At 35.2% G+C, this 26,222-nt stretch overlaps 1 protein-coding gene across 1 annotated transcript; it reads right to left on the bottom strand.

The window, feature by feature from the left end:
- Positions 1-739: 739 nt before the first annotated feature.
- On the bottom strand, positions 740-26,222 carry LOC107186711 (probable chitinase 3). The gene is made up of 16 exons (XM_015574645.1): positions 26,049-26,222; positions 12,538-12,613; positions 12,004-12,170; positions 11,315-11,552; positions 11,007-11,186; positions 10,800-10,923; positions 10,259-10,568; positions 9,595-10,024; positions 8,554-8,771; positions 7,874-8,028; positions 7,648-7,788; positions 6,412-6,559; positions 4,510-4,695; positions 3,975-4,097; positions 3,586-3,787; positions 740-1,284 (listed from the first exon to the last, which is right to left on the bottom strand). The coding sequence occupies exons 1-16, from the start codon at positions 26,220-26,222 to the stop codon at positions 1,076-1,078; spliced, it is 3,081 nt and encodes a 1,026-aa protein (XP_015430131.1). The 3' UTR covers positions 740-1,075.

Raw genomic sequence — 26,222 nt, 5'->3', positions numbered from 1 at the left:
CCCCCGAAGCTCATTTTGATCAGTTTGTTAGTTCAATAGTTATGATTTATTGAAAAAAGGTTGACCCTAAGTTTCAAACAGCTGTGAAAGCAACAATTTAAAAAATTTTCAAAAATCCTTCGAGATACGTTTATATATCGCTAAAGACTACAACATATCCAAATTTGAACAAAATCCGAAATGGTGCTCCAAAAAGTGTCCAATTTTGCGTGGAATAACCCCTACAGGAACAAACATTTTCTTCCTTACACACTTTCTCGTATCATTAAAGACAACGAAGATATTTTAGATGAAAGTGTTAGGTGACTCACTGTATACATATGTATATATATATATATATATAAATAATTAATGTAGAATAACAGCGTTGCTTACCGCTATAATCGTATTACGAATGACTAAAAGGTAACGTTGGAGACCGTACAACTACTCTAAGCCACTGTTCTTATCGGATTTGGATAGAGAAAGAAACGGGGACGAACTTAGACCAAAATAACAATACAATACAAACAATTAAGAACAATAAATTCGTGGTTTTTTATGTAACGTTATAAAATAAAAATGACGAACTAGTGTTAAACGCTACGCAATAATTCCACTTTCACCCTCGTTGTAACGACGCTGAACACGACCCGGCAAGACGAGATTAAAACTTCAACGGTCTGTTTTCGTTCGAAGAATATCTTTTTATTATTTACATAAAAAAGAATTTTTGTTATGGTAATTAAGTTGTGCGGTTTTGTACAAATGAACAAAAGACAGGCAGAGAATACGCACGTACAAACCGACGAGAAATGGTGTAGAACCGAAAAGGAAAAAAGGGGGGGGGAGAGATGAATAGCAATAGAGACAAAAAAAAAGAAAACTTAAAATTGACGAGTAAAAAATTTCTTGGCGACACGCGACAACGACAAATTTGCGTACGTTATAGCGTGACAAATCGTGAACTAATGTTTATAACATTCCTACGCCGCGTATATTTCCGCGTTTTATGGTACAGCCGCGAGCATTAGGTAATAATTCTTAACTTATTTATATAATTCTTCTCTGTTTTTTTATCCTCCCGTGATTTTTTTTACACTGGCGGCGCTTGCGTGTGCTGCAAGCAACCTTCCACGTTCTCGGGCCAGTCGCATACGTTCTCGTTCGGATTGAAAACCAAATTTACCGGGCAGGGCATGTGATGCTTCCTCTCGCCCTCGCACATATAGTACATTGTACAGTCGTTCTTGTCCGGATGATAAGATATATGGTTGTCCTCCTCGTCGCAGGTCACTTCGTTTGCTGCAACAAGAAACGTCGGTCTTAAGCTGCATCTACACTAGATAGCAGAACACGTTATACAGAGTGTTCGCCCACTAGTGGGAAAAAATTTAAGGGGTGATTCTTTCGGGCAAAATAAGACGAAAATCAAGAATAACGAAGTCGAGACAAATGTTTTGTTTGTTAGTTATAAGCGTTTAAAAATTGACAGAAATGATGGCTATTCGCACGCACGGAGTGTCAGTGGAGCAGGGTTTGTAAGGGCGCAGACGAGGTATAATAGGAGCAGACATTTCATCTTATGGGAGTTGGTGGCCCACCTAAACTGTAGTACCGACACCTTAAAAAGCCTCTGATTTTAGTGACCTCTACGTTTTGAGAACGGTGAATGGCGGTGGGTACTGACATTAAAATGGAAATGGGGTACGTATCCCCAGAAAAGTGGGCCGCAAAAATACATTGGATGAAATGTCTACTCCTATATGTACCTCGTCTGTGGTACGAGGCGTACAGTCAGTCTACTGACTCAACGACGTCCAGGAAAAGTAGGTAGAACAGCTGTCTACTTACCCGGTAGAAGATGTCGATAACTTGTGACCGTCGATAACTTGTATCACATTAACTCTGATTACTCGATAAAATTTTCAAGAAATGTAAGTATCTTCTTACGAATATTATTGAATAGAGAGGGTTAATACCCCCTCTGGTTGTCACGTACAGCAATTGTCCTGTCCACGAGTATCCATGAAATTAGTCCGCACATGCACGTCACAGAAGTCCACGAAAAATGTTCACACACACTGCGCGATTGTCCTGACCGCGAAAAATATTCACACACTGCGCGATTAATTAGACCCGCACGCGGTTCCTCCGTTGCGTTTACCACTGTACACGATACACAAAACTAACATACAAAATAATTAATTTATAACTATTATTTACACGAATTTTTAAGCTATACTAATTAATTTATAACAACTATTTATACTAATTTTTAACCTGCAATAATGAATAAAACTTACAATATTTAATAAAACCTTGCAATAATTAATAAAATCTACAATATTTAATAAAACTTACTGCAGGTTTTATTAAATATTGTAGGTTTTATTCATTATTGCAGGTTTTATTAAATATTGTAGGTTTTATTCATTATTGCAGGTTTTATTAAATATTGTAGGTTTTATTAATTATTGCAGGTTAAAAATTAGTATAAATAGTTGTTATAAATTAATTATTGCAGGTTAAACATTAAAATGAGTAATAGCTATAAATTCATTAGTGTAGGTTAAAAATGCGTGTAAATAATAGTTATAAATTAATTATTTTGTGTGTTAGTTTGTGTATCGTGTATAGTGGTACCCGCAAGGGTGGAACTGCGTGGGGGTCTAATCAATCGCGCAGTGTGTGTGGACATTTTTCGCGGATTTCAGTGGTGTACGTGCATGTGCGGATTAATTTCATGGATATTCGTGGGCAGGACGATTGTTGTACGTGACAACTAGAGGGGATATTAACCCTCTCTATTCGATAATATTCGTAAGAAGATATTTACATTTCTTGAGAATTTTATCGAGTAATCAGAGTTAATGTGATTCAAGTGGATTCGACTCAAATACCGTGGTTACAGTTATCGACATCTTCTACCGCGTAAGTAGACAGCTGTTCTACCTACTTTTCCAGGACGTCGTTGAGTCCTTAGAGTGACTGTACGCTCTTTACGAATCCTGCCCCACTGACACTCCGTGCATGCGGATTGCCATCATTTGGGTCAATTTTTAAATGCTTATAACTAAAAAACAAAGCATTTGTCGCAATTTCGTTATTCTTAATTTTTGTCTTATTTTGCCCCAGAGAATCACCTCTTAAATGTTTTCCCACTAGTGGTCGAACACCATGTATAACGAAGTTATAAAACTTGGTTGAAGAACAGAAAGAAAAATGTTATAAAGCATTCTTCGTGTTATATAGCAAGTTGTTATTAAATATTCTATTGTTTGTCCCCATGTTTGTAAGTATTTTACAAAAATACCTATGTTCAAATAATCATTGTCACGAATAAAAAAGCGACGTTTTTTTACGAGTTTTTAAAAAAAAGCGCGTGATGGGTTAAATGTTTCGTACATAATTTTATTGTAATTTACATGCTCCCATCAACCACAGTTCTCTTTAATTCCATAAAGCTTAGTTTTTATCATGCCATTAAAGCAATTAAAGAAATTCTAAATATAATAATTTTAACATGTTCCAAAGAACGGTCTACTGGCCGTTCACTTAATAGATATTGTAGGTAAAGATTTTGAGTCTGTTCTAAATACTTACGATTTTTTGTGGTGTACCTCCCGTTTCTTAAGTTGTTCTCATAAGGACCGTCGTATTCTAGCGTTACTTTGTAGTCTTGCAGTTCTTTCTTCATAGCTTTGATCAGTGGATACTTTCCACTCCCACAACTGCCTCTGAAGTCGTCCATGTCCACCGACCATATCATTATACCTCCGAAACCTTCTTCCTTCAGCCATTGCATCTAAAGTCATTGAAAATACAGATGGTATATTATACAACTTCAAAATTGCGTATACTTCAAAATAAATACATGTCTCTAAAATATTATTGGGAAAACGTTTAATTAAATTGAAAAAGCATTAAATGGGACATCTCGTATCTACTGTTAAAGTTTACTATCGGCTATTAGTAACTACAGTGATTCTTACCTTATTTATGAGGCTTCTTTCGTCGTCAAATCCGACCCACTGGTCGTCTCTGTACGCAAAAGGTACTTGTTGCTCACTGTCCCAGACTAGAGTAGTATTTTCTTCGTTTAGGAAGCCGCAAACCTATACATTCAATGCCATTACTCTGAGTATGAACTTTCGATAAATCTTCGAAAGTTCTTAAGGTGGCTTCCGCAAATTTGTAATAATTATAAATTTAGTTAAAAAATTAACACAACATGCTTCAGAACTTCAACTTTCGATTGCTACCAAAAAATCGCAAGGTCAACGATAATAAAATTATTGGAAAAGAAATATCATTCAGACGCCACACGTGTATGTTTTCATTGTCACTTTTCTTGCATCAGTAACATATAAAAATGCACCGGGAGATAATAAAAAAAAAATGTCTTGTTTTTTATCCCACTTATTTCTGAATTTCATTTCCATTTAAGTATTTTGAAGTAGTATAAAATATTAATAAATTAATCTTTTATACTACTATTCCAAACGCGGAAGGTACGTTAAGTAGTACCTCATAGTAGGAGAGGAATCCAGATTCATTGGTGAAGTTTCCAGCTGTTCCTCCGCCAGACGCTGGTGCTCCAATGTCAAACTTCTCTTTGTCAACCAATGTGAAAGACCTACCATAAGTTGGCATACCGATCATCAATTTTTCCTTCGGTGCGCCCTGTTTTACCCATTCCCTCGCACTGTAGTCCTGTAAGGCAAGACTCACGATATAGACGTAGTCCAATTATTGAATGAGAGTCATCGTAAGATTATTGAAAACGTAGGGTTAATAAAATATACGATGTAATATGATAAATGAGATGTATTAATGTAAATACTACACAAATAATACTGTGTAAAAAAATGATTAACGAAAGAGTATAAATGTTGAAGTACCTACGTATACAGGGTATTTCACCTAACTTGACCACCTTAAATATATCGCTTATTTTGTATGATAGAAAAAATATCAGGGATGAAAAATATTCTATTCGAAGGCGCCAATACGGTGATGGGCCGAATTTTTTTCTCAAGGTCATTTTTTTCGAGATTTCAAGGTCATCGAATGTTTTTTAAATGGGACTACATATTTTCACTATAACACTCTTATAGCATATAAAAAAACAAATCCAACGAGGTGCAATATGTTGACCTTCACGTGACCTTTAGCGAAAAAATCATGAAATGTTTGTCAGTAAGCTCAGTACGCGTTCGGGGACGGTAAATGCAGGAATTTCAATTTCATTGGAACAGTGTACCGTGTAATTGTCCCTCGTGCTTGTAAACAGACATTCGTATTCTCCTTTCATCGGCTGAAGTATGTTTACAAACATTATTATCAAAGTAAATCTTAGGGTTAAGGTAAGCCACTTGATTTCTTTCTGTGGGGACACCTAAAAAGTAAAGTTTACAATGATGTTCCCACAACAGCAGAAAACATGAGACAAAGGGTTCTCCATGAATGTAGATCAAATACTGCAGAGCAACTTAAAAATGTACAGCAAGAATTTATTTACCGCCTCCAAAAATGTATTCAGGTTCATGGTGCACATTTTGAACACCTTCTAAAATAAAGATTTAACTAAAAACTGTTGCAATGAAATTGAAGTTCCTACTCATTTACCGTCCCCGAACGCGTACTGAGCTTACTGATAAACATTTCATGGTTTTTTCGCTAAAGGTCACGTGAAGGTCAACATATTGCACCTCGTTGGATTTGTTTTTTTATATGATATAAGAGTGTTGTAGTGAAAATATGTAGTCCAATTTAAAAAAATTCGATGACCTTGAAATCTCGAAAAAAATGACCTTGAGAAAAAAATTCGTCCCGTCACCGTATTGGCGTCTTCGAACAGAATATTTTTCTCCCCTGATATTTTTTCTATCATACAAAATAAGCGATATATTTAAGGTGGTCAAGTTAGGTGAAATACCCTGTATAATGAATACAAAATGAATGAGTTAGGCATAAGTGAACAATCGATTCGCTTTGTCTCGAAGTATTCATATAAATATTCCATAAGTAATATATAAAAATATAATAATACTCTATAAAGAGTCAGTAGAAAGAGGTGTATAGGTGAAGAATTAATTTTGTTTTTCCATTAAGCTATCATTATTTTAGTGCCTAATTTATCAAACAATTTTTGTTATAATGTATTACCTACAACCGTCTTGTGAATGATATTCTTATTCTACACTATTGATAATCAGTATGAAATACCAAATGTTGTTCATAAAAAAAAATTAAATGGAGTTGTTTGTACTTTTTGAAAGTATGATTTAAGTATCGAAAGATGTACAAAAATGAAAAATATTTCTAGTATTCTTAGTACAACATTTTTAATTTATATTTTATAGATTTTGGCAACTGTAGCTGGAAAGTGGATATAAATGACATTTTTTGTGTACAGTTTCTACTTACCACTGTTAATTTTTTCTGGTAACTGGTAGCACTTTCTAAAGGAAATAGGGGACTGTTGTGACCGACCTGTCTCTCCCACTGACCGTGAAAGTCGTATGTCATAACGTTAATGAAATCCAAGTACTTTGATATTTCGGGCACATCGTACCTATGATTCAGAAAAGTTATGTTTAGTACTTTGACTGCCACGTCACCCACATATGGGTGACACTTTGATTGCAAAGTGGCTGGATTATTTAAATATCATTACAAAATTTTTCCATTCAAATTATTATAGCAGTATGATTTAAAACGAGCACAGCAGTCTTTATCAACTAAATGCATATATGTATATATTTTCGACGATTTATAACTGAAGGAAACGAAACAAAGTGTGTCTGGCACGGAACGACCTTTTTCACTGTGGCAGACAACGTGTTAATATACATATTTATGTGTTCATAACATTAGATAGTGTTACGTTCCGAACAAAATTCTTTTTTTTTCTTTTACATCGGCTGGAATGCGTTACGATAATGCATAACATTGTAGAAGCTCCCTAATCGAACGCAGTACGGTCTTTGATGTTTGTAAGATAGTTTTCTCATTGGCGATGCGAGTAAGTTTGTATATGTATAATACTCTGTTTCTAAATTCAAACGATTTACTTTCTTTTACATTACCTAGTATTTAGCCTCCTTAAATTCCGTATGGGACTGAAGTATCGACAAACCCAAAAACAAAAATAAAAACCTTAATTGATTGTATTCTAGATTTTATCGGTCACAATTAATTAAGGATATTTATTCGTTGCTTGTTGCGGGTAAATTCTAACAAAATTTACTCTAGCAAGTCGCACGCGTGTTCCGCTCTGTAACTAAACAGACATATCACGTTACCGAAATTCACATTAATTCGATTCCTGTGTTTTTGTATTGTATTGTTCTACCAAAAGCATAGTAGTCGTAATTACACATATACACGCGCGCTCCTCGCACGTAACAATGGATTGCTAGATGTTATTTGAAATGGAAATTCAATTTTTTCACGAAAATTAGTAATTCATATATTTTGCATTGTAGTAGATACTATGATTGGTAAGAAGTTTTCAATAGAGTATAACTAATGTGGACCTCATCAATATCTTAATAATGTTGCGGAGCCGAAACTTATAAAGCAATTTTTATCATCACCAATAATCACATCCGTTCAGTTGATGCGACGTTAAATTAAAAAAAAAACAAACACAAAACTTACCCAGCAGCGATTGCTTCGAAACTAGCAGGCACTGCCGCTGACAAAATTAACTTTGGTTGGCCCGAACTCTTCGCTTCGCCTTCAAAAGCGAGCCTAAGCTCCTTCAAGAGATTCACGTAAGCCGTTCTATCATCGCCGCCCCTGGTGCGATCAGTTTCGATTAAAATTTCTCTAATTTACGAAAGCAACAGTTATAAATGCTGAGCAATCATTTTTGGATTTTTACCGTGGATATTCCCAGTCGACGTCTAAGCCATCGAATTTGTATTCTCTCAAGAAATCAATGGCTTCGTACACGAATTGGTTCATGCGGAAAGTGTTGCTAGTCAGTTCCTTAAATGGGGTTGATCCGAAAGCCCAACCACCAATCGCTAATAATATCTGTAAGGTATAATAAATTCGTCAGTGTTACCAATTTTTTCATGTTATATGTATTTGATTTTGTATTTTTCTTCAAGAATTTGAACGGTGATTAAATTCTTTTAAATTCCTTTATCAAGTATCTGTGTTTTTGTACTATGTATTACATAATAGAGAATTCTTGTAAAATTTACTTTTTGAATTTGTACTTATTACTTTGTACTGAAAATACTTTTCAGATCATTATACGATATGTTTCATAAGGTTTACACGCAAATACAAAGTAATGATTACATTTATTATAGAATTATGATTCCAGAGATAATTGGGTGTAAAGGTTCACATGGGACACCCTGTATATTTACAAACAGAAACTATAGTCGTCTCAGAAAATGTGGTAATGCTTCCTCTAATTTTTTAAATTCAGGAACAATGGATGAATGCATTATTTCTGTGAGCAATTGTAGCCACATTTTTCACTAAGTGTTTGAAATGTTAATATCGCAAAATTCTAAAAAAAAAAAAAAAATAGAAAGGGGATTTTACCTTGATATCCGGATTCTTATCGCGAAGCGAAATCAGTCGATTGTACATCTCGGCATCTTTATCGCTTTCCTCAACGAGCAAATAATTTTTCAAGGTCGCGAACGCGTAGACTATGTGAGTGCAGAGCGTCGGATCGATGTCCTCTGGCGTAAATTTTCCAGCGCCTGGCCTTCTGTGCGACCAATTCGTTAGATAGCAAAAAGATTGGGCCTCTCTTTCTGTAAACAAAAAAAATTAATAAGCTCACACGAATTTGTTCTACACCAACGAGAAAAGTAATCAATATGTTCTAGTTGTGGATAAATCTAAAGAAGTTCATCTCTGGAGCATATCTAAATAAAGGAAAACACACTCAACTGATAACTATAATCATAAAATTTTTACGATATTAACGCTAGTAAGATATATGTATACTGAAAGGAACAGTGCACGCGTCTCTAAAAATAAATTGGTTGATTTCCATGAAAGGAATACTAATAAATTGATAATTACGTAATAGGAATAAATTATACACGAAGATCATTCTATGGTTAATGTCAGGACTGATGAGTAGACTGCGGATGTTTATGCAAAATCATCATTTTAAATATTAATTTATGAATATGAAAATGAGAGAAAAATTTATTTCTTATCGTGTTAGTAAATATGAGTAAGTTTCTCTAACTATATTGCCACTAAACATATTGCCACGCGAGCCACTTCTCCTTCACACGTACTTTCCGAGGCCCAGGGACTTCTACCGATACGTAAAATACTTGTATTATACCCGTATTTTTGGTTGTACCTTCGCCCTATATGTATAATCCTATATAAACCCTACCCTTGTATAAACTGAAAAAATATCGGTATTTATTTCGGTTTTCGGTAATATATCGGTTTTGGTATAGCTTTGATGACATAACACCGGTTTAAATCCCTGCTGTGGCCGAGGCTATGACGATATAACCTATCATGGAGGGGGCTCAGAACTCATTGCCATTTTACCCCCCTACAGCCCCGACCATGGCAATATAGTTAGAGTCCACTGTAATTTAAAATTACCGTTTGTTGGAGTATTGATGACCAGTTGAGTCGCCGATTTTTGAAGTTTCTTTGTTTTGCTGAGAACATCTGACACCGATATCTTGTATGGTTCCGGTTTTTTCTGGACGGTCTCGGTGATAGTAGCAGCCACAACACTCCAATCGACGTCTTTCGCGTTCGAGCCCCTCGAAATACCCAATAGTTCCTCCCTCATCGCCCCGATCAATGGGTATCTAACGTTCCCGTTGCAGGAAGTTCCGTTGAAATCGTCCATATCTACTGTCCACACCATCGCGCCGCCGTAACCCTTGCTTTTCAGCCAGTCCATTTTGTTACGGATGGATTTCTCGTCGTCGAAGCCGACCCATTGCTCGTGATGCACCAGATACGGGACTTTCATTTCGTCATCCCACACATAGGCCGCGCCATTTTGGAGCATCTCGCAGATCTTTCGCAGAAAAAACGTACTTATTCATTGTTAACCCAGTTATATTTATCGAATATAATAAGTATATTTAAATGGGGTCCCATATCAGGTGCCATTACTCTAGTACAATAATAACTCAGAAACTGGAAATTTTTAGTTATATCATTGTTACAGTAAATAAACGACGTAGTCCCGACAATGCATGAACACCGCTGTGTTAGGTGAAAGATTAACGAGTGTTTGTAAATATCATACCTCATAATAGGCAAGAAAACCGGATTCCTTGGTATACTCGCCGGCCTTTCCACCGCCACTGGCAGGTGAATGAATACGGAAATTCGAAGGATTCGAGAGAGTGAAGGATCGGCCATAGGTTGGCATGCCTATTATTAATTTCTCTTTAGGGGCGCCCAACCGAACCCACATCGACGCGGCGTTGTCCACGCTGAGCTGCTTCTGCCACTCAGAATCCAACGAAGAGGCGTACAAAGGCGCATTGTGCCCCGTTTCTCTTTCCCATTTCCCGTGGAAGTCGTACGCCATCAAGTTGATGAAGTCCAGGTAACTAAACATATATATGCGACACTTATACAAGACCGAATTTTTCATTGCATAATGTTGAACGGTTTGAGAGTCGATGTTGTACTAACTTCAAAATCGAACCACTTCTTTCCCTTTTAGATAATAGACAAAAGCGTCTTTTTGTGCATGAAAGTACGTGTGAACGGGAAGTGGTTGGCGTGGCAATATAGCAGTTGTAATAAAATCAAGAGTTCACTGTATATGATAATTTTACCTGGCTACAGCTGGAACATCGTATCCACTCTTAACATTGTCAGGACCAACCGGTACAGCTGCAGTCAAAAGAAGCCTCGGCATTTTCTTCTCTTGAGCCTCTGCTTCGAATGCTTCTCGAAGTTCTACGAACGGAAGAATTCAATGAAACGAGCTGTAAAAAATAAATGTCTGACAATAATTTTTACGACTTGTCATATTGAATCACCTTTCAGCAGAAGAATATAGTTCTTTTTATCGTCTCCTCCCTTTGGATACTCCCAATCGATGTCAAGACCATCGAAATTTCGATCTCGTAGATACGGTATAGCGCTGTAAATGAAAGTCTGCCTGGCGAATCTTGTCGAAGACATGTCTTTGAATTTCTGGGTACCGAACGACCAGCCACCTGGTGAATATTAACGAGGTAATATTTTGACATTTTTGCATAATGCAATATATGCTTTATTATACACTATTTTTATATAAGTATATTTTACAAGTAAATGCCACATTTACATGGTTTCTGAAACTCACCGATAGCAAGAAGAATTTTTAACGAAGGATTAGCCTTCTTTAGGTTAATAATTTTCTCGTAAAGTCCAATTTTCCCATCTTTCGTTTCGTCGTTTGATTCGAAGCTCGTTAATTTATTCTTCTTCAGCCAGCCAAACGCGAAGATAATGTGCGTGCAGAGATCGGGTTGAATGTCCTCAGGTACGAATTTTCCAATTTTCGTACGGTATTGTGACCAGTTCGTATAGTAACATACGAGCTGTAAGTATTAAAATTGTACAATACTTTCTTCCTCCAGTATAGAAAGCGTGTTTATTGTATACTATGTAATTTATCCAACTGTACGATGATTGTTTACGTTTATTGCTCGAATAATTTATTTATATGCAACTTCTGGTGAAGAATAAACACATGAATCCTATAAAACTACGATAAATATTTTAATAGGTATACATTTACAGATTGGAAGATTCAGTTTTTTAATTTGCGCCCAGAGTAATACACATGAATTGGACAAAATAATTTGACGAACTCAACTGAATTCTATAATGGAATTATCTCAAAATTTTGATAACGCTTAAAATATGAAGATTTCGTGTCGCAATATAGTAATAAGTGACAGGAAAGATAAAATTAATGTTCTCACGAAGATTGAAGAAATAGTTGTTTATACTTCAGAGATATTTGTGGCAGAAAAATATCGTACCTACCTTGTAGTCTTCCGTCTTGCCAGTTTGAATTTCATTCTTTTTGTTTTTGTTGTTTATACGATTTCGCGTGACTTTGAATCTATTCACACTGGCCGAAACCTCTTGATCGTTCGAACTTGATGAGCTACTACTACTTGTTGTTGGCCTGCGAAATCTTTTCCTTGCACCTACGCAATCGAATTTATTTATTTTTTAATCTATTCCTTTGTTTCTATCGCCGACTATAATTCCGGTAAAGAAAGAATTTCTTTACGGTTTTTTTTTAACAATTATCTTAACAGATACCTTATATTTAATCAAATGATGAGTAATTATTGGGTTGACTTGTGAACAAGTTTCACCGTAGACATTAAGAAATCAGTATGTAAATATTAATTAAATAGTAACGATAATAAGAATATTTAAACTGTGAACAGCAGTCACTGATATACTAATATTAATTGCAAAATAGCATTAAAACTGGAAAATGGAACTTATTTATGACTTAATCGAATATTGAAGTATTTTTTTATTGAATAATATAGGTTTGTCTACCTTCTGCATTGTCGAGGATCCCGAGAAGTATGATGAGGCAGACGAGCAGCAGCCAGGTCGTTCTGCTGGTCGACACCTGAAAAGAAAGTGGGTATGATATTACATTTTAATCTTTGAGAAGAAAAGAAACATGTCATATTAAGACACTATTCATTATTTTGTAAGTAGACTGCGGATAGTATCGGTTTATAACATTTATTGTTTATAACACATATTTCTTTTACATATTCCGTTGTAACTCAATACAGTTTCACTACAAAGATGTAAATCTGTGTCTTTTCTTCAGTTTTTGTAAATTAGTGTGTAAAAATTAAATGAGTACAATGATTTATTTTTTTTATCAAAATATTATATAGTTATAATAATCGTCTGAAATGTATACAATTTGAAATTGAGCACAGTGCCGACGTTCTTTGAAAACCCATTAAATAATATTATAATAAGTTATTATAATGTATATTAATATTATTAATACTTCTTTAAATAAATAGAAATGTTAATTACAATTTATATACACTATTCTAACTTTATTGTTCTTGACACATTCGACCTCATTTATGAAAGTAGAATTTCGAATGTTTAATTTGTTCGTAATCCGAGGTAGTCAACGAAAGAATTTTAATTGTGACGGTATTTCCGGTACTTAGCCAAAGCTGGAGAAAGCTATTGTGGTTTCTTCAATGAATTACCAAGCAAATCTTTGATAACGATGTAGAGAGGATTGAGATTCACGGATTTCCCTGTTTGACTAAAATCGGTATAATCGTCTACGCTAAAAAACAAAGCTCCTTCACCACAAACGGTTTTGTAGAAAGTTTCGTTCCATTTGAAAAATGTGTTAACTATATCCCATTATTGAGTCACTTATTTCTTTCCATATTTGAGAGATTTCTTCTATTCGATTTCCTAAATCGTTCTTTTTGTCATGACCTTGAGTACACCTAGTATGAACAGTATGAAGACCTCATATTTATAAATAAACAAGATAAAAATTAAATCGTAAATAATATTGATCGTAATAATGTTAAAAAAGATCGGGTATTTTATTGTACTTAATTTTTAATAAAATTAATATTGTATTTATTAAAGAAAATTTTTTCCTGTCAGAATATATGTATGTATTTTAGAAAAGAATCAATTTAAATAATCGAAAATTATACGTTTCCCTGCAACACAATTGGATTTATTTGTACAAGTATGTTTAAAAATATGTGTAGCAGTTATATGTGTAGCAGTCATATGTAGTATATGATAAACATTTCGAAAAATCTCTTCAGTTTAATCTCACTCACTATATCCAAATTACCCGAGAGAAATCCAGTTACATTCTTTATTGTTTTATTTACTGCTACAATGAAATAAAACCATTGCCATCACAGACTTCCAACACAAGCAACAAATCCATACACTTTCTACTACTCTATCGTATCATTCCGTGTATATACTCAATAAATGGACTAAATTAAACACAGAAAATTCATCAAAACTTTTCCACTGACCTAATGGTAGTCGCTAAATTAAGAAGAAATGTTCTCCCAACATAAATTTGGAAATTAATTCTAAAGGAAAATGTAGGTACTTTATTTCAGCTTTTAGATTCGCGATATAGATATCCACAGGATCTCTCTGTGGGGATTTCAAATTAATGTCGAAATGCATGGTAGACATATGAAACATTTTTTGTACTCCGGAATAAATATCGGACTTCAATAAACATCCATCTTCGTTTACACCAATCTTGTAAAATCCTCAGTATTAATACAATTCTACTAAATTAATTTTGCATCGCGTTTCTATCGCAATTAGAACACAATGGAGAGATCTGGCCGAGCATTTGCTCGTATTCTCGTGACACTTATCGTAATGATGAAGGGAAAGCACCGTTGACAGAAATAGAAACATAAAACGCAATGGCGCGATAAGTCTGATTTTCTAAAATTCTTGACCGAAACGATTTTCGTCGGTCGTTTCAATTTTTTGCATTTTTACTTTGTAAGCGATTTTGCCTCTGAACTTTCTCGTTCATCGATATAATTCTTTACTGGAATAGAAACTGATATACGCCGTATTGGTCCTGCAGATAGTTACAATACAGTATTTTATAATTTTTTAGATATTTAAGGTCATAATAAATAAAATAACTGTAGAACTTTTTGTAAGTACTTCTGTAACTTTGTAATACAATGTGATTAGGAATAGTGTTTCTTAAAAATAATTTCGACAAATGGAGGATACAATGGTAACTTATACTCATAATCAATTAATTTTATTTTACTGTGTTTTTACATGCAAAGTTTAGGAGAAAAAAGATATAATTAGAAAACTGTATGATTTGCAGTGTAAAGAATCAGTCTGCATTTTCAGGAAACATCATGTGTTAGCTAATATTCTCATTGACATAATGTATGGGGAGTCTGATTTTATTCTTTGCATTACATCATCTCCGAAACTGGCGGTCGTTATTAATTATCTCCACAACTGGTGGTTGTTATGGTCTAGATAAGAGTTATTTCTTTTAAATCTAGACAGTATAATTCTGAGTTCAGATGGAGTCACTTCCAAGGTTTGAAGGCCACAAACTTTTTTTTCCTTTTTAATCATACACGTTTTACTGTTTAGGTTTATATCGAGACAGCAATCTGGAATGTCTAGGGTAAATCAAGATAGAATAGAGCCATATTTCAAAAAATGGTTAGAATAATTTCCACATCCGACTGGACAAAATTTGAATGTGTATGTTTATCATTAAATTTTTGTTATTCTTGCATACAAACAAAGTTTATTAGCTAGTTCAAATTTCTACTATCCTCAAATCACACACTCCGTGCAATACATGTATGACAATGTACGTGTATTTATGTTTATACATCTATACATATACCAGTGTTTGTGAGGTTTAGTGTGTTCATTTTATCCATTAGTTGTTACATTTAAAAAAAAAAGCTATTAAAAATGTTCTATTCTCTGTCGTAAACAAATTTGCTTACAAATATTTTGAAGAATTTGTAATTCAATTTTCTCGAAAACGAAAAGAAATTTAAACGTCACATTTTTCCCGCCGTAAGCGAATTCAGTGGTAACCCTGCTTATGACAGCTCTGACAAGCTGGACAACGCCTGAAATGGCTTATGGCCAACGCTTGGTGATGCTTGGTTTTTGACAACGGCTGAACGGACGATACAGGACAATGCCCGGTGTCGGACTGTAATGAATTGTAATTAACTGTAATACATAAAGAATGATAAAGAAAAGCATGTGTTTCATTGCAGTACACGCAGCTTTGTCAGCAGCAGATACACGTATGTATATCATCACCTATGTAATCGTCATTACAAAATAACCTAAGAAATCGTGCCAATCTGAAATCTTCTATTCCGCTGAAACTTTAGAGCGAATCTTTCGCAATCTTTCCACGATATAATAGTGAAAATGCTTAGCGAGAGATTATAAATCCGATTGCATTCTCGTTCGTACAAAAAAAGTGTTTTTTCTTTTCTACGATATTTTCACTCCATTGTCGTTCACGTTGCAATTACGCGGATGAGGCTCTTTATTATGCTTGTAATCATTCCACGTTATACTTTTTAGTTGCTTCATTATTATCGCTGCTTACTAATTAACGCGATGCTTGAAGATTAAGGAGCAAAACCGTAACTTGTATTCTTTCCAAAGGAGGCAACCGCCGCGTCTGACTTTTATGCATTTGCATACAACGCGACTCTTCCGTTCTTTTCTTTTGTTTTCCGGCGAATGAACGCGCCTCACCTATCTTAACGGTCGAAAATTTAACAGCTTACCAAATCCTCGTGGAAAGTACAAATTGTTGTAACAATAGTATCATTTTTTCATTGTTTTCGTTTGGAATAAAATTATTTGCAGCTGACTTTGTGTTCATTCCAATTGAATTATTTTACATTAAAATAACGATGATCGATGATCGGTCAGGCGTAAATATTAACATTTTAATTGCCACATTAGTCATGTATGGGCAATACAATTCTTGAATCAACATTAAAAATTAATATTTCTCGCAAGATATTTTCTTATTGTAAAAAAATCCTATTTAGAAAAAAACCTGTTTCAAGGTCCAAAGGTTCCAAGGTCTATAGTTAAGATTTTGTCCAATTTGCAGATTATTTACTCATATCTATGTAGACCTTAATATTACACCTATCACAAAAAGCATTGATAAGCCTTAGTTATATGTATTCCAAAAAAAACAGATTTAGTCAGGAGCTATGATATTCAAGAATGTGAACAGCGTGATCATTATGATAAATATTAATTTGTCCATTCTTGTTTCATTCACACAATTGCCTCAATTTTGTTGCATTTTTATGATTAGGAAACCTATTGATCTGGCAGTTAAATATTTTAATTTATAAACTCTGTCATTTTTAGATCATATACACGTATTTATTTAGGCTTATTTAAAGTTAATGAATCTAATCTAATGGAGATTCAGTCGCATTGCACGGGAATACAATGGAGTTCATACAAATACACATATTAGGATGCAATAAAATTCAAGTATGATCAATTAAGTAAATAAAAAGATGTACAATGAGTGAAAGGTAAAGTCGGGTAAGAATGGCAAGGTCTCACAATAATATTCAACATTATTTTCCAACAACTCATGTTATTTTTACAAGAATTAGGGTTGGAACATAAATTGTACATTCAAATTAAATGACATTGGCATGTAATTAATCCTGTCATTCCCAAATTATTTAACAATTACAAAAAGAATACCTTTACAAAATTCTTGTCTATATGGTATGACATAAATGGTTCACAACATTTGAATATTTTGAATACATTTAATGCCATTTTTCATTAGCTACCACTTGTCAACTTTCTCTTACTTTTATCGTAGTTATGTATAATAATTTACAATATTTTAAGTTACTGTATATAATAAAACCCATTTTTCTTAACTTTCATCAGTAAACCTTCTTGAAAAATTTGAAAGAAATTAAGGTCTTATAAGTTTTGCTCGACCCTTGAATTCTAGCAAATGAAAGCAACAAAGGATCGCAATATTTTGTTTCGTAATTTGTAACACGTAATCATATGGCTACAGTGGGAACGGAAGGATTAAGAAACTAATGGAATACTTATGGTACTTTTAATATTTTCGGAAATTATCTTCGCTTTGTTTACGATTGTTATCTTTCGAGAGTTTGTGTTTTGTATGTACATTCTCCTCTGCTAACATTTAACACGTCGCTGTTAAATTATCGTACAGCTTCATCTCATATTGCTTCTCACAGTTTGCAGAGAAAGTTTGCACGTTTATTGGTCATTTACGACTCTGAATCTCTGTTCAACAGTATCATACGAAGCTGTTATCCTATTTAACGTCTCATAACTTATTTGAAATATGAACTTACTTTTTCATATTTTAATTATATTATTGAATATACAGCTTCTTCCGTAAACATACATTATAATTTACGACATATGAGTCCATTGTCAGTCATAACTTCCTTTGTAATTAATATTTAGACGTATGATTACAACTTTCACTGTTAAATGTACTCGAGGAATTTTCTTCTGGTATATAATATTTCTAATAGTTTTGGGAAACTCAAGTTTCAAAATTCGTTGAATCCCTGCAATTTCTGCTTCTAATAAGTTTTTTAAAAAATGCCATGAAAGGATTTCAGTTCAGACATTTCATTTGTTTTTAAATGCAGTATTATTACAATAGTGAATTTAACTGAACTTCCCAAGGTATTCTGAATGCTACATGCAAAACAATATAGGCGTAAACTACGAAATGTATTCTTCTCCGATTACTACATACAGGATTGCATACGTACACTATGGCCCATAAGTACAGTGGCCGAAATTTCTATAAAGTCGCCCTGTTTTTTTGATGAATTCTTATAATTATTTCATACCAATGAAAAATTTGTGTTTGGTAGCATGTTGGGATTAATTAAAGAAAGCGAACCAATCGGTTTCAAAAAAAAAAATGTACCATCTATTTCAACATCATTTAGTAAACTAATGTCCCTAACTTCACAAAAGAACTGGTCATTTGGACCAATTTTAAAAAAGTTGTTCTGTTTTAAAGGAGTTATCGAATACTTTTGTTACCCACTGTATGTCCTGCACCGCCCACGCATTTTCACGTGCTATATAGTTGCAACAAGATCATTTAACCACCCAAGGTTGCCGAGAATATTATCTCCACTATGTCGTTCGATGGTTCCGTTTCTTATCTTTTCGCGAAACTTTCCATTTTGCATTTTTTTTTTCACATTTCACCGTCTTTCAAACATAAAAGCGTCCTGGCGTAACGATGAAAGCTGGAATCGTGCCCGGAGTAATTTATGATCGGAACAACGGCCTTGAACTGTCGTTTAATTTTATTCCGACTATAGGCGTGTGGAAATTATACGTAAGTTTTCTTTCTGTAAGCAGGGCCGCATGCAACCGAGCGTTGCATCATAGAAAAAGATCCAACGGTAAGTCATATAACGTTTATAGTGTCGTAACCCTCGGATAGTATTCCACATTCGTCTTTGCTCGAGGCAGGGGGGAATTACCTTGGACGCATGAAAATTGTAGGTTCATTTAACAATTTTTTTCTTTTGAATCATGAACTTAATCGAAAATCTTATTAATGGCATTTATTATACATCTATTGGAGATTATACAAACATTTTTTATTTATCTTTCTTCAAAGACATGGCGGTGCTAGAGTAGCTGCCCGGTGAGTCCTTTAGTCATTGTCTGGGCAACCAAAATATATTCACGGTTATTGAGCATTCGGAATGCTCCTATTTTGATAGATTAGATAAACGTAGATAATTTTAGTTTCATACTAATAATTTTCCCTTCCTGTGATATACCAAATGCTGTTTTAAACAAGAGCATAAATAATTGTGAAAGGAAATGTAGTAATGGATACCTGGTTACCCGATTTCCTACACAAGGGTTAATATAAATGTATGTATATCAGTATTACATAAATGGAAAACTTGAATATCGTCGAATACATGAATTAATTATTTATAAGAGTGGCAGTTTTTCTTAAATGAAAATTTTTCAAAACGAAGCGAACAAGTTCTTATATGCATTACCATGCATGGTTGGCAAGTATGCAGAGGCGTGCAACGTAAGAGAAAGAGAACGCGTTCTGTGGATGGAAGAACAAAGAAAGGGAGAGAGATTTCTATGCAGCGGTTTTAGTTCGGCTCCTTTTACAACGGTGCACGACTTCTCGTGTTATGTAGTCAGTCATGTATCCGTGACTCGATAGGACAATAATTTTCAGCGTTTGATTTCGCTCATGCCTGATCTGTCCAGCTTCAAAGATTCAATGGAAAGGGAACAATCGTCACGATAATGGTTGAACGCTTAGCGTTCACATAAAATTGGGGAATGTCGTGTGAGTGTATACACTTATCGCTGCTTGAAGCATCTTTAAAATGCACCTAATCTTTGTTCTACTTCGAAACTTTGTACTGGAATGCAGACAAACCGGAAAAATCGGTATCAAACGTTTTTTCAAGAATCGTACTTTCTACATTTTTGTATTTATTAGTGGTAATAGAAGTGATGGTAGAATTGTTTAATGTACAGGTTTATATACTGAATGGCAAAATTAGAAAAAAAGTATCGAATTGCAATTATTAGTGTAAAGGATGAAATTTGCAAAGGATAGTTAACAAGTACTAGCTACTTTTACAAATTAACATAATTATTTATTTGGTTATCAAAATTGGATAACTATTCGTTAATTTTTTGATAAATAGTGATAGTTGGTATATTGTGTTAATCCATCACACTCTTTATTTTATGCTAATTCATGTTATTCCGTCAGAGTCTTTATTTCATTTATTCATTCCATTCCTTTTATATACATGTATATTACCATTTTGTAGGTAATAAATATGTACATACATAAAACTTTTCTATATTTACTGCAAAAACAATACAAAAATTAAATAACCCAAACCTCCTCCCATAAGAGCGGTGTGGACCACGTAACTAGTTTTGGAACTATTATATTTCTAATGATTTCTTTGGAATAATAAAATGATATCATGGTAGAACATCAATGCTAAGATCTTACTAATTATAATTCTTCAGATATAAAGCGTGTTTCTCTTTCATTTTAATCGCTACTGCAGATTAATAGAGAACTGACCCAAACTTACCCACATTTCCCCTACTATTCCCTATGTTACATTAATAAACCATGTGGATACTCAACAAGTTTTTCTCATGTTTCTCGCGTTTCGTGCTTCTATCCGGTTCGAGTTTTCTCCACTTTCTGCGAGAAGCCTCAATTTACTACCGAGGAATGGGGGGGGGGGAGAAAGAGAATCGTTCGTCTTGGTAACGTTTCATGGCTTGTGTCACAAGTAAAGAGTTCTACGTTCGGTCGGGTAGATCGTCGGGATCGGCCATCCGTGAAAATTTCACCGACGATCGGTGTTCCAGATTTTCGAGAACCGCTTGGTCGTGCCGCTGCTGGCTGTCGCGAACGAACCGTCTAATTGCCGATTCTTTGCGACCAGAGAAATCGGTCCGTTGGATCGCCTACTAAGGGGAGAACGTAATTATTCCGCCGATTATAGAGTCGGACAATATCGCTGGGCAATACTCATTCCCCCACCCCTTATTTTTCCTTTGTTGTTAGTGTCGTGTGTTCATCTTTCTCCTTTCTTGCGTTACGTCAAACGTTATTGTACGAGATTTCGTAACTTTCCTGCTCTATACAAAACGCGATGTTAGCAAAGTCATGAGGTGATTTAAACAAAATTATTGTAGATCCTATTGTACTCTTGTCAAACGTTCTATTATTGGATTAGAATATGCAGGATGATTTCCATCGATGAATGCCAGGCAATGAAAGAGCAAATAGTGCTGCCAACGAAGTACTGTTTTTTACAATCTATCGAAACAACTCCAACAGAACACAATAACTTCCTAAACTACTAAAATGGTTGCCTCAGGCAGAAATAGAATGAAAAATAGTAAAAATGATATACTCTTTAAATTACCAGATATCACAGACGACTTTTATACGAATCACGCTACTACCAGATTGAACAAAAGAGAACAAATAATGATTAATAGACTAGTAGTTGGACATACAAACATCAGGCGTAACTATATCCTAAATAAAAAAAACTCCACCATACACACAGTGGACTCTATCTATATTGCCATGGTCGGGGCAGTAGGGGAGTAAAATGGCAATAAGTTCAGAGCCCCCTCCATGCTAAGTTCTATCATCGTAGCTTCGGTCTTAGCACCTGCACCAAAGCTGGATCGTGGTGGGAGAGCGAATTTATGTGTACGAAAGTACGTGCGAAGGGGAAGTACCCCGCGTGGCAATATGTTTAGTGGCAATGTAGTTAGAGTCCACTGTAGTGTGAACCCCGCCAATAAAGATTAAACGTTAAGCATATTCAATCGGAATCAGAATTTCTTCACATAGGTATATTGGTAACACAGGATGGCCTACAAGTCACTTTAGCATTCAAAAATTTAATAATTCTAATAAATACAAATATGTTGTAATTCTAAACAAAAAGTGTATTAAACTTCTAAATACGAAGGGAGCAATTCCTGATCACCTAAATCATGTATCTGTATCTCACTTTGAGGTATCAAATTTATGTATAAATTTCAAAACAGTTATTTAGTAATTTTTTGGAAAAAAATTGTATCATAATGAACTTATTATATGGTGTCTATACATATACTCAACTGATCAGGAATTGGGTTCTGATCAGGAACTGGGTCCGTAATGGTAGTGTAGAATTTTCGGTTGGTCAAACAATACGGAAATAAGAGAAAAGCGTTATGAGCGTAACAGTCAGGGAAGGAGGCATGTAAAAACCCCTATTTCCCCTCGATCAATTCGTTTCCCGATGCGTGAAAAATCCTGCCAGCTGCGTAACTCCGCCCTCATACAGTCTCAAACACGCCTGGAAGCTCGGGCAAACGGGAACCGCGACAAAGATAGCGGGACCGACAAGAAGGAGAAGCCTTTATCGTCGCGTCGAGAGAAAGGTAAATGTAAGTACCAGTAAAGAGTATCGTGAGACCGAGTTTAGCTTTCTTTTCCACCATGTCCTGCACACAGTATACTTACGTTAAAGTAGCGCACGTTAAAGTAGCGGTAGGAACGCCCCAACTCAGACGCATTACTCACACACGTGTGCGCACCCTACTATCGGTTGTCATCTGTAACCAAAGTTCTGATCCAATTGGTGGATCGACCGAACTGCTACGAGATGTTGCGTGTCCATTGGCTCACGTCGAAGTAGCGTTTCTAGAAAAAACCCGCACCGCTACTTTAACGTGAATCTTCTATTCTGCGTACTGTTCATGTTTTTCGCCTCCTTATTCTAATGTTCAGTGCCGAGGAGTCTTCGAACACTCATCGAGGATTTACTGTATATATCTTGTATTTCTTAGAAAATTTTTCTTCAATCTGTACGATAGTAATATACATTGGGTAAAAAGATACATCTGGATTCGCTCTTATTATTTTACAAATAAATAAAAACTTAGACCCGTTAAACCCGTTTGATGAAATACTGTCTGTCAGTAGTAATCCGGACATTCGACCCTAAAATTGCAGGACTCTCGAAAGCCTTGTGCTTTTCCTATACCGATGTTACGCAACCGTTTCTATCCTCTTCGTTTCTCTGCATTTTTCTCACATTTGTCAGCCCTGTTTCACGATTTTGCAAGGCGTTACTGCAATCTCAGTAACTGGAGATCGAAATCGGTGCACCTGATGCACGAAGCCAACCACCTACGTATCCATTCGACTCGACCCGATGTCAGAACTTTCAGCAATCACTCGTTTGTCATTTCTTTCTCGTTACTCCGGTCGTTCTTTCTCGACCAAGTAGATCCTGTTGAACGTTCCATCAGCGAGGATACCATCGGTTTCTATGCAATTTCTTTTGAAAACCGTTCACATTACTCGTGTCTGACGCAACCCACCGATAACGCTCGTTATACACGACGAAAAATGTAGTCCTCTAATCCCTTCCCGTTCATTTAATAATAATAATAATTTATTTATGGGTCTATAGCGTTTGGTTAACAAAATACACGGAGCAATTTAGAAACTGTACGTAGTAGATAGCGTGTAACAGCACATTCATGTTACATGATTTTTCGAACGTATTAGCGAGGACAGTTGCTTTCTGAAATGATTTTTAGAATGTTAGAAAAAGTCGTAACGATATTATCAGATTTACAGACCTTCGTATCTCGATAAAAAAGCAAAATAAAAAAAACTGACTACTACATCGTGTGCCTCCCTTGATACTATACAACCTTTGTTTGAAACATTTTTTCATGTAATGAAAGGTTTGCAAATAATTTAGGTGACAGCTTTAGGTGAATCACCTTGTATTGCAGATGGACGAGCAGTATTCTAAATGTGGGAGCACTAGTGTTGTGTATACATATAGGACTTTGATATTACAAAATTGTTTAAAATTTAACGTTTTCATCTTTTCTATAATAATTAATCATACAAATAATTAATATAATTATATATGAATAATTAATCTTTTGTACTGTGGCACAAAAGATTTACGATGAAAAGAGGTGATTGACATCCTCTGGAGGAGCGAAAGCGATCTATTTTACCGGAACTCATCGACGATTATGTAATTGTTACTGTTTATAGAAGTATGTAGCTTGCAACCTTAAACGGACGTAACGCGGCTCATCCCGTTTCTCTTGTTTGACCTTAACAGAAGTTACTTTCGATTTTCATTTCATCACTGCCAGGATATTGGTGCTTCCTCTTTTTTTTCTTCACCCTTCTACACGTCAAGATTTCTTTTTGTTGACAGCTATGATCCAAGTTTTGCACTTAAGCAGTCGCATAGACAAAATCATAGAAACGGTCATCCTAATTTGGTATTAAGTTTTTGTGCACTTTCTTCTCAGGATAATGAAGTAAAACTGTGGCCATTAATTAAGTATTTTATTATTACTAAAATGCGTAAGAAAACAGCTTGACATAACATTTAAACATAAAACGTAATGAAACAAAACAAAAGTCCTCTAAAGTAATCGTATTTTGGTATATGACAAGATCAATTATTAAAAAAGGAACTAAACCAAATAAACAAAATGAATCATTTTCTTTGCAATATTTGTAGCAATAGTGAAGTGATTATTGCGAAAAAAATGGCAGGCGCGTTCCGTTTAATGAAATCACATTTTTTCTTGTTTCGTAAATGTGATGACTCCATGCGATGATTAGACTGTGGATGTTTATGCAATTATAGCGTCCGCTGAGTTTCAAAAACGTAATAAAATTCGATAATTTTAAGGTATTATTATTAACATATTAGAACCTCGAGTACAGAAAACCAAATTCTATTCAATTTTATGTATTATATATATCACAGTTCCACATTGTAAATTTGCATATACATATCCGCAGTCAACTGATGACAAAATAAAAATAATTAATGAGCCGAGTACGCAACCATAATTTTTTAGGCCTGTCAGCTAAAAGAAGTCGAAAGTGTCAATAGTAATCTTGGCAATTAATCGAATTAGTCTATCTAATACCATCTACGCTAAACTACACACAGACGAGCATAGAGCCAGGAGTCTGTAAAACTTAACTACCGGCCAATTAGCAACAGCTTTCAGTGTCGCCTCTTTCTACTTTCACCGAAATTTGAATTTCAAGCACGACAGGAAATTTTTACGGGACTTTTTAAAACGCGGCTGCAGATTTTATTAACCGGCACAATTAACGTTTAACCTGAAATCGAGTGAAAGCTTCGACCTTAAAAGAAGGTTCTATTATTCTTCGCTGTTACTGGATCATGTCTCATGCCAGACTTGACCGCTCCTGACACAAAGTTTCTTAATATATTGTTACGCCATGGCATTTCGCCACACGACATAACGGTATTTTATTATTGAACGTAACACAATATGATGTTTATTTACAACTGTACAACGTTAATTATATACAATTATATACAAGTTAAATGTAGTACATCCGTTCTCTTTCATGTCACGTTGGAAACTCTCTTTTTAAATATGCGCGGTTGTCAGCAAAACGACTGATTGATCCACAAATCGATCCTCGAAGTCCAAGGCATCTTCAGTTATAACGCGAAGCCTGCTTCGTGACTTCAAACGTCATAACATTGCCCCCCTCTTTCGACAAGCGGTCGTCCCGACTGCGCCAATTTCAGTCTTCTGAATCTGTACTCCTGTCTGAAAAGGAGGTGTCAACTAAACTCATACCTAAGTGGCCTTTTTCAGACAGCTGACGTCTTGACATTTGTCCAACGTCTCAAGGGACAACTACGTAAAAACCTTGAGTAAGATGCTGGTACCTTCAGAAGAAACTCAATTGAATTTATCTTCGAGGATGTCCGACCATTCCTCGCCCTGTCTCCTTGACTCTTGAGACTTGTGTCTTTCAATTGTGTGTTCTTCTTTTCGAACATCCACCAGTCCGTAGACCGATACTAGAATACCTCAGCTGTGCGATTAGGAACTCTGGGTGAGGGGCCATCCACCCACAAGAGAATGACACTACCTCTGCCGACCTCACAAAAAATGGGGAAAATTCCGCATCCAATAAACAATTCTTTTGTTCTCGTCTTCTGCGACGAAGCGTCCTCTTCTTGGGCGAAGACGTCGGACCTCAT

The sequence above is a fragment of the Dufourea novaeangliae genome, unplaced genomic scaffold, assembly GCF_001272555.1.
Source record: "Dufourea novaeangliae isolate 0120121106 unplaced genomic scaffold, ASM127255v1 scaffold87, whole genome shotgun sequence".
NCBI lineage: Eukaryota > Metazoa > Arthropoda > Insecta > Hymenoptera > Halictidae > Dufourea > Dufourea novaeangliae.
This window is presented reverse-complemented; position numbering and strand designations above follow the sequence as displayed.